This window comes from Alligator sinensis, unplaced genomic scaffold, assembly GCF_000455745.1.
Source record: "Alligator sinensis unplaced genomic scaffold, ASM45574v1 scaffold615_1, whole genome shotgun sequence".
Classification (NCBI taxonomy): Eukaryota; Metazoa; Chordata; order Crocodylia; family Alligatoridae; genus Alligator; species Alligator sinensis.
Genome location: NW_005841982.1, coordinates 1,097,627 through 1,107,594, shown reverse-complemented (window position 1 = coordinate 1,107,594; position 9,968 = coordinate 1,097,627). Strand labels below are relative to the sequence as shown.

The 9,968-nt window shown below is 38.5% G+C and overlaps 1 protein-coding gene across 1 annotated transcript in view; it reads left to right on the top strand.

The window, feature by feature from the left end:
• The window catches only part of PRKDC (protein kinase, DNA-activated, catalytic polypeptide), a 123,501-nt gene that overhangs the window by 58,569 nt on the left and 54,964 nt on the right, over nucleotides 1–9,968 (top strand). The window contains exons 46-55 of the mRNA XM_025201027.1: nucleotides 271–419; nucleotides 1,610–1,747; nucleotides 1,925–2,044; nucleotides 2,906–3,049; nucleotides 4,110–4,261; nucleotides 5,043–5,174; nucleotides 5,658–5,769; nucleotides 7,145–7,269; nucleotides 7,362–7,511; nucleotides 8,092–8,265. Coding sequence (XP_025056812.1) covers nucleotides 271–419; nucleotides 1,610–1,747; nucleotides 1,925–2,044; nucleotides 2,906–3,049; nucleotides 4,110–4,261; nucleotides 5,043–5,174; nucleotides 5,658–5,769; nucleotides 7,145–7,269; nucleotides 7,362–7,511; nucleotides 8,092–8,265 — 1,396 coding nt within the window. The remainder of the gene's footprint in view (nucleotides 1–270; nucleotides 420–1,609; nucleotides 1,748–1,924; nucleotides 2,045–2,905; nucleotides 3,050–4,109; nucleotides 4,262–5,042; nucleotides 5,175–5,657; nucleotides 5,770–7,144; nucleotides 7,270–7,361; nucleotides 7,512–8,091; nucleotides 8,266–9,968) is intronic.

Here is a 9,968-nt window from a genome sequence, read left to right as displayed (position 1 = left end):
CTCTTTCCTGCCTATGCAGGGGGTCAGACTCGATGATCTATTGAGGTCCCTTCCGACCCTAATCTATGAATCATGAATCTATGAATTGGCCGAATCCGAAGTGAATACTAGCTGCTTTGCACAGGCCTAGTAGCTACTGTGCCTGATAAAAATTTTTTTAGAAGACCACCTTCATTAGGTGATCAATTTTTATCAGTCTTGTGAGTTGTCACTAAAGGCGAGTTTAATATGAGTTATTGTCTTAATTAACAATTTATTTTTCTTATTCAGATGAGCCTCAGTATTTGCCTTCTGCATCCTATATGGTAGACAGCAGTCTCAGTGAGGAGATGAGTCAGTTTGATTTCTCCACTGGAGTCCAAAGTTTTTCATATAACACGCAAGATCCAACAGCTACTAGTGCTCGTTTCAGGAGAAAGGTGATTAGAGGCTTGTATGCTGTGTACAGGAATAAGCTTGTCAATCTCTTGATAAATAGATATGATAACTGGAAAAGCAAGCTTCATGTATGTGTTGTTTGTACAGATACAAGGTTCAATAGCATTTTGCCAAGTGGTGTACCCTTGCAGCCCTCAACAGCTCACCAAATATCGACAAGTAGCCCTCTAGCTGAAATAATTGCCCACCCCTCCTCTACTATGTGTCTAAGCTGTCTTAAGTATAAGTTAAGATTTGCCCCTTTTAACTTTTAAAATCTAGTCAATATAAGAAAAGTAACAGTGGCTTTATATTTTACAACTGCAAGTAAATATTTTTGTGCCATTTTTAAAAAACTCACAATTTAATATTTCCCATTTCCCTCCACCCCTTTGCTGGGATGCATGAAATAATCATTAGAAAGGGCAAGAGAGCAATATTTTCTCTAGCATTTTTATCATTGTACTACCTTAAGTGTTGTTGTGCCAGTTCTACATAGAAAAAAATCAGACTTGAGTTGAAGTTGTGTCAGTGGTCAAGTCAGAAAGAAATTGCCTTATTGCACATACATCTGAAAGATTTGCCTTTGGAAAAGACACTAGGCATTTGAGTTACCATCAGTGTTAAAGGCAAAATTTCAAAATTAATCATAGTATGATATCAGGAAAGCCGACAGTTTTCCTGTTTTAACAGTTAACATAAAATTAACCAACATATTTTTATTATAGAGTCTAACCATAAGCTACATCAAATTGCTCTAATTTCCATTCCTTTTTAGTGGTGAAAGCAGTTTTCTCTTATTGGAAAATTGGCTTCTAAATGAATCTGTGATTAAATACTTCACAAACATCTGGAGTGGAAGTTGGGGTGTGCACATAGAATCTTGCATAATGGTGGTGGTCTCGGATGGCAGTTTTCTTCTCCAGCCGTGAACTGAAATTATAAGTTCTGTGGGGTCTGACTTTCCATGTATGTTCTGGTTTGGCACTATACTCTTAATAAATGCCTAAGTCAAAGCAACAGCTGGCTGATATCCTTAGGCAAACGTGTTTTGGTTTGAACTATGTATTTGATGTAATCCCCATTAAACAGTATTGTAATAAGGTTTGCATAGGTAGACTGGAAAATCGGGATGTATACAGTATTAACACTGATGATTTAAAATACTCAAGCACTATCGTTTTTTGTACAGGAATCCACTGAGTCCATGGTTCTAGATGATGAAATGGAACTCGAGATGGATGAGCTCAATCAACATGAATGTATGACGGCTATGACAACTCTGATTAAACATATGCAGAGAAATCAAATCACACCCCAAGTAGATGAGGTCAGTACTGTTTAATGGCCTAGCCCACTAGTTACAAATATGATGCCAAGAAAGGGGTTTATAATAGAAACCTTGCTTTGTAGTGTTTGTTGTTGTAGTAGAGTAAAACCTTCTGTTTCTTCTTTGGTAATTTTAAGTTGTTCTTAGTTTAAGGGAAGCTTTTCATTTTGATTTCAGGGGGCAGTTTCAGTAGCCCTTCCTCCATGGATGAAGTTTCTGCATAGCAAATTGGGGAACCCATCAGTACCATTAAACATTCGTCTCTTCTTAGCAAAGCTTATTGTTAATACTGAGGAGGTGAGTGATTTCATTGCATAAGTTCTGATTCTTTTTGCTTAAATACAGTCTTAAATTATAATTGCAGCTGAATAAGCCTTTTAGGACAAACCCCATTTCAGACTAAGTTTTTCTGGGTTCAGCTTTTGTTACTTAGCCCTATTGAAGGAAAGTATTGCCAGCTTAGCCTTCAGGTGAAAACTGGGTGATATTGATTATATGAATTCGTGTGGGGGAAACCTTATTGAATAAAACCATTTGATTTTTGCATAGGTCTAATTGCAATAAAATACAAATGTGTATGGTTGTCCTTTAATGACTGAGGAAATGCTTTCTCTTCCTGGTCCAAGCTAATGTATTTCTACCCTACCTGCATCAGTTTCCTTAAAGCTGAGCACTCTTACTTGCTTTAGATACTTGTATCATAACTTTCACCTTCCAGGGCATATCAGATCCAAAGTATAAAACTACTGCATTTCATAGCATTTCAAAACCAGTGTAGTAACAAATCTCTAGAGTAACGATTTGAACAATATGTATTTTTATGTGTAGATATGGGTTACTTTCCTTTGGAGGGAGACTCTGTATATGAAACACTGGTGTAATTGCTATATTTAGTGGGCTCCAATGAAAGAAATCATTTATTATGAACACCAGTGTTGAAGGCTTGTAGGCAGAAAGAACAAGCAGCAAATATAATCACAATAAGGAAATTTTATTAAGTGGGGGTTTTTTTTAATTCCTGCAATTTATTTTTTGGAGGAAATGAGGTAAAAACTGTATTGAAAAGGTGAATTTAATAGGTTTTTATATCTTAATGCATTACCTTCTTCAATACTAAGTTAGTTTTAGAGCTGATTGTTTGTTCTTTATTCTCTCTAGGTTTTCCGACCTTATGCAAGGCATTGGCTTGGTCCCTTGTTGCAACTTGTTGTTTCTCGGGATAATGGAGGAGAAGGGATTCATTACATGGTGGTGGAAATAGTAGTTACTCTGCTTTCTTGGACTAGTGTAGCTTCTCCCAAAGTAAGGAAATAGAGAACATTATAGTTCTGTGTCATTATGTAAAATGGAGTATACGTAATGGTTTTATTCCATCCTTCCTTAATGTGGTTTTTTTTCCTTTTCTTTTTTCATAGTCAATATAAACAGCTCGATCAGTTTAAGAAAAAAGTTTAGGGTCTCAATCAAAGAATCTGTGCCCCTACATTGAAAGCACCTTGTTGAGCAATGGGCATCCCAGATTGTTTTGGTCTGCTAACAGATACTTCATGTCATTTAAATGCAGCAGACTACAACATACTTGACAAATATGTATTTATGGACTTAGAGGTGACACTGTCATGTCTTGCTGTAGTTGAATATTAAGTTTTCACAGTTGTGTGTTGAAAACCACGTTCTTACCATTTCGTCAAAGATAAATGAATGTTGAGTAACTTAGAGCTTGTCTGTGCTACAGGTCTTCTGTAAGCAGATGGCTTGTTGTTAGTAGGGTATACAGTGTACCTGGAAGGCACCATTGTGGAAAAGGGCCATAGCTGTCATAAGAAAGCATGGACATGTCTTCACTTGGACTGTGAAGGTGATGGTGTTTCCTGTGGTGGCAGAAGCCTTCTATTGTTCATAGAACAATATTCTACTACCAGCAAGAAGGAATGGTTTGGATGTGTTCTTTCTTTTGCTGGCTGGATTTGAGTTTGGCTATATTTTTGCTTAATCCATCCTGTCAACATGTGTCAGAGATCCTCATAAAGCAACTCCATTTTTGCTGAATTCTGACCTTGACTTCACTGCAAAATCATATTGGGTCAAAAACAATGTGAAGAATTAAATTGGTCAGCATCCATATTGATTGGGACTTGGGAGTGAGTATAGACAATTTGTGGTTACCATCATGTCAGCTCCTCATGTCTAACTCTTTTCCCATTTAAAATGAAGCCCAGCTGATAGAATGCTTAATTAGAATGAAGGTCCTTATATTATAGTATTCTGAGCATTAATTCTCTTTGTGTTTTGATTCTAAAACAAGATCAATTCGACAGCTGTATATAGAAATTGTGTTTCTGTTTGTTTGTTTTAATGCTAGGGGAATGTTAAAGATGAAATCCTAGCTAATCGATTGCTTGAATTCTTGATGAAGAATACATTTCACCAGAAAAGAGCAGTGTTCAGACACAACTTGGAAATTATAAAGACAGTTGTGGAGTGCTGGAAGGATTGTCTCACTGTACCCTACAGGTAGTACTAACTTAACGAAGGTACATTTTTCTCTAAGTTTGCAGAGAATCTAGAGCAAATCTGGACAGAAGTTTGTAGATGTGAAAGGATTAGGGCATTAGTTCTGAATGGTGGTCCCAAAAATTCCATACCATCCTAGGATTTGATCCAGTACTTTCATGGATGGTAGTAAAGCATCTATTAGCTTTCTGGTGATGGTGTTTCGTTTCGTTTTAACCCAGTCCAAGCCTCTCCAGAGTTTTTAGTTCTTTGATCATCTCGGTTTGCATGTATAATACTGGTGGACTTTCATCTCTGCTGTGCCTGCTGTTTTGTCTTTCGGGAGTAAGCTCATCTGCAGTATTGAAGCTGCCTCTGCTGTTAATGCCAAAAATGCAGAGGTGGAAAACTGCAGAGGTGTTGCATATGCAGAAGAACAGAATTCAGGTTGCAAAGTAACCTTGAGAGGTGAGAAATACAGGGCCTCCAGGAAATGGAATGCCTAAAGCATGACAAAATACTAGAAGAAATAATTTTTGTCTGATACTTATACAAGTAACTTATGACCTTAGCAGTATTTAAGCATCAAAGATACACCCTGTAAATAAAGGATAAATTATTTGTGGTAGGGAAGATTGGGGGGTGTAGGGGCTTTGCATTTTTTTGTTACAATTACTCTTGCAATAAGTTACTGTTTTCTTAGATTCAGATCTGTCCCTGGATTTATGCAGTCTTCTGTGATGTACTGTCTTTGACCTGTAGATGTCATACACACCCTTTTCTGTATATATTTTTGTTACAGATTAATATTTGAACAGTTCTCTGGAGGAGATCCTGACACAAAAGACAACTCAGTAGGAATTCAACTGTTAGGCATTGTTCTTGCTAATAACTTGCCTCCCTATGACCCAAAATGTGAAATAGATAGTACAAGGTGAGCATTGAATCTTGTGAGGGAGTTAATTTTGATGAGAGAAGCAATATTGAATTTGGCATCATGGAGGGTGGGGTTTGGATTATTCTTATCTCTTCACAACCTCCCCCCCACCCCCACATAAATATTTATGTGTAACAGGTCCCATACAGCAAACTCTATGGCCCTCATTTTACTCTTGGAGATGAATTGGCAGGAGTATATTTGCACTGGCCCTATTTTGGTCCTTTCTTCTGCAGTTAGCAAGGTCTCCGGCATCTGCCGGAGTCAGAAAGGATCAAAATGGGGATTTAAGGCAAAAATTTGAAAGGTTCCCTGTAACCTTCATGGATATGACATATTAATGTAATTGCTCTACGAAGTCTACAGTTAAGTCTGTGAATATAGAAGGGGTAGAGAATATAGCTATATTTTTTGTTATTCATCAGATATTAATGGAAAATCAAGGGGAGTGGGTCACAGCATATTTCTTTTGTATACTAGGTATTTTCAGGCTCTGGTCAATAACATGGCTTTATTAAAATATAAGGAAGTCTATGCAGCTGCAGCAGAAGTGTTGGGACTTACTCTTCGATATATTGCTGAGAAGGAAAATGTGAGTGTATTACATCATGACTTCTTATCATTCTATATTAATGACACTTTCTATATAAATCTAAGGTGACTTCCCAATTCTAGCTTGAAAATGTTAAATATGCTGAGGCCTTCTCCATGGTGAAGTGGCAGTAGAAGATGTTATCAGGTGGAGATTACAATTCAAGATCAGATTAACATAGGTTGTCAATGCTTTGTCTCCATTCTCAGCAATTGGCCCTGGGAGGTTGCAGGACCTGGGTTCCTGAGCACTGTTTGTTCACCTTCTCTCTACCAATGGGACTAACACAGTATTTTTAAGGAAGGTAAAAGAAATGTGAAAATTTGGGGTATCTTTATGGTGCTCTCTGTAGCTAAGAGCCTGTAAACAGGGCCTTTGAATGCATTAATATTGTTAACTCCTGCCATTGGACACGTTTTGTGTAATTCCTGTAAGTAAAGTACATAGCTGTCTTCCCTGTCTACTTTCTGTTCTGTAGGAAATGTTAGGTCTATCAATCTTGACCTTTTCTCACTTGGGGCATTTTTACATGCATTTCCAATGTGGCACTGGGTGCTTTTTAGAGAGCTTTGCTAATTACAAGTGCCTGCGTGTCACATGTATCAGTGTTGAAGCTCATCGCTTCACTGGGAAAATGGTGGTGGTGCACTTTGAACTATAGCACATCGAAAATGTGTTGGTTCAAAGCGCACCGCCACCACTTGCTCAATGCAGAGGTGCACTGCACTGCTAATATGTGACGTGCGACACTGCTAGAGCACGTCAATTTATGTGCTCCAGTAGACTTGATAAGAGTCTGCTCCAACATGTTGGATTTCCAGCGTGTCAGAGCAGGCTCCTCGCATGTGTGCAAATGCCCTCTGAGTCTTAACTATTTCTCTTTTCTTTTAAAAATAGTAATTTTTGAATGATTAAATAGAGCATAGTGTTAATTGTTTTTGGTGTACATTATCCTTTGACAGTAAGCCAAATTTATTTTAATGAAAAATTGTTTTGCATTTTATGATATCTTAAGTTGCATCCCTAATGGAAACATGCCACACTAAATCAGGGATTACTTGGCATTAGTAATAAGAATGCCAAGTGACTTTCCTTCAGAATTAAAACCTTTTGCTCCCTATATAATAAGTAGAAACTTTCAACTTATTTGGTGCCAGTGCTAAATTAGGCAATATGTATTTCATCCAGACATAGTTGTATTTATTCTGTGAGTTGTCTTCATGCATGTTAAGGGTACGCACTTTAACATCTGTCACTGAAGTTTCACTATCACTAAAATGAATCCCCACTGTAACAGTTCTATACCGCCAGTTGATTGTTTTTAATGTTATAGCAGTTAGGTTTATTTAATATTACAGCATTTCTGTTCTTTCAGATAACTGAGGGTCCAATTTATGACTGTGTTGTCAAGCAATTAAAACAGCATCAAAACACCAAGGAAGACAAGTTTATTCTGTGCTTGAATAAAGTAGTGAAGACTTTTCCTCCTGTGGCTGACAGGTACGTCATAGATTGTATGGTATGTACTTTCTGGATATAAAATCATTATCAAATAGAAATAACTTCTGACCTGTTTTTGTGCTCTTACCAAGGTTTATAAATGCTGTGTTCTTCCTGTTACCGAAACTTCACGGTGTGCTGAAAACTTCCTGTTTGGAAGTGGTGATGTGCCGTGCAGAAGAGATAACTGATCTCTACTTACAGTTAAAGAGCAAAGATTTTATGCAGGTCATGAATCGCAGGTAGGTTGGCATATGGTCAGTGCATGCTGATCTCAACAGCCATGGCAAAATCTTTACACCAGCATCTTTTTCCAGTAACAGTTGCAAGTTTTAAATTCCTTACATATTTACAGCTGCATATTGGGCTTCCTTGAGGGCATGGCTCTCCTCTTTGAGCAAATGTAAAATATTTGACAGGCTTACATCTTCTGTTTAAGTTTAGACTTTGTTTAGTCCTTATTAGCATTAGAGTGGAATCTCAACTGACTCGATCCTAACTGGGTTTTTGGTTGTAGCTGTGTTGGTCTAAGGACATAGGCAGGTAGGGTTCTTTGGGTAGGTGTGACATCTTTTATTAGACCAACCAAGTAGTTGGAAAAAAGTTTTTTGCAAGCTTTTGGGCATAGTCACCCTTCTTCAGACATAGGAACTGACTTTTTGACTGCATTAGGACTGGGAATTTAAGTTTAAACACAACTATTAACTTAAAGCAGTTTTATGGAACCAGAAATAATAGTGCTGAAAATAAATGAACTTAAGTTTTTGTGTTTGGTTGTGAACAGAATATGAAAACAATGCAGTTGTGTGTTGTCCTTTTTAGAGATGATGAGAGGCAGAGAGTGTGTTTGGATATAATATACAAGATGCTTTCTAAGCTAAAACCACTGGAACTAAGAGAACTTCTGCCTGGAGTAACAGGGTTCATCTCTCACCCTTCTCCAGTTTGTCGAGAGCGCATGTATGACATCATGATGTGGATTTATGATAACTACAGGTATGGATTCAGTTACAAGTATGCTTTTCAACCATTTTAAGAGCAGTTTATATAAAAGTGTTCTGACTAGCCTTAATCTTCTCATATAGTGGGATGGAAGGTGTGAGTACAGCACAGGAAGTAGAAAATTCCTTTGACCTTAGAAAAATCTTGCCAAAGTGTCTGCTTCTGTTACCCCACGTATAAAATGCTGGTGTTTAATTATGACGGTCATCAATGTAAGGATGAATTAATGTTCTTAAAACACTTTCATAATCAGTAGCAAACTTCATTTTCTTGTACAAAATTGTTAGCTTTTTAGAACGTGGTTGTATTTTCTTCTTTTCTCTTTCAAAATAATACTCTAAAACAAATATTCTCAACCTCCCATTGTGGCTGTGTACAGCCTGTACTAGCAAAACATTTAATTAAGAATTGAGGATGCACGGGGTCGTACAGATTTAGGTACATGGAGTCTATTGTTGCCTCTCAAAATTCTTGTAGTGATGTTTTGCCAAATTGTATCCTGGCTTGGTTTGTTTCCACCTCTTCTTTAAAAGTAGACTATCTTTGATCATATCTATATCACAACTCTCCTTCACTGCTCTTTAGGAGCACATATCTACTAGGACTGTGCAAAGCTTCAGACGCTGATTTGATTTGGTGGAAATTCAGCCCAATTTGGTGGCCGAATCTCCGAATCCAAATCTAATCAGGAGGCCCTTTAATCTCTCCAAATAAAACTGGAACCCTCTGAATTGGTTCGGAAAGATTTGATGATTCGATGTAAGCACAGCTTTAAATGTGTTTCTACATACCTCAAGGTACCAGGTGGCTTGTGAATGCTGCGATGGTGGGACAGATGGAGTGTCCCACAGGAGTGTCCCCAGCGTGCTCAGCAGCAGACCCAGAAGTGGACCGGAAACACTTCTGGATCCTCCCCTGGCTCGGCAACTGGTGCTTCCTGGGAGCCGGGGAAGCTCAGGGGGGCCCCCCAGTGCACTTGGCGGTGGACCTGGAAGTGAACCAGAAGTAGTTTCAATCCACTTCCGGGCTCACCGCCAAGAACACGGGGAGGCCCCATGCTCCTGTGGGACGCTCCATCCACCCCAGCATCTCAGCGTTCACGAGCCACGCTTGGTACCTTGAGGTATGTAGAAAAAACATTTAAAGCTGTGTTGATAGCCGAATTGCTGATTCTCCAAATCAGCATCGAATCTTTGGATTTGGCCTAATCTAATCGGGACAGTGATCCAAATCAACGAATTGAATCGTTGTCCCCCATTAGGGCCAAATCCAAATAGAATATGGCTCGTTCTGCACACCCCTATCTACTGGTCACTTACTAAGCTTTGGTGGTATGTGGTTATCTTCACTACCAAAAAGAGTGGTATGTTTATAGCAAGACAACCAATGTGGTGCTGAACTCGTTGCAAAACCCAAGTGAAGAGAAAATGCATGTACTTTTTCCTGCGATGTAGGTGACTTCCTTTGCTACCCGGAGCTTTTCCTTTGCTGACTTCCTTTTGCTAAACCGTCCATCCAGATCTGACGTTATCTCACCAAATGGCAGAAAAAATACCCTGTCTCCACATGGAAGCAAACTAATTCATATTGGTTGTCTTTTTCTCTGAAGAAACCTTTTTTTTGCCATCAAGGCACCTTATATGAACCATCTGCACTGCCTTCGCGCCAAAATGAGACCTGTCAGGGAATATTGCTTT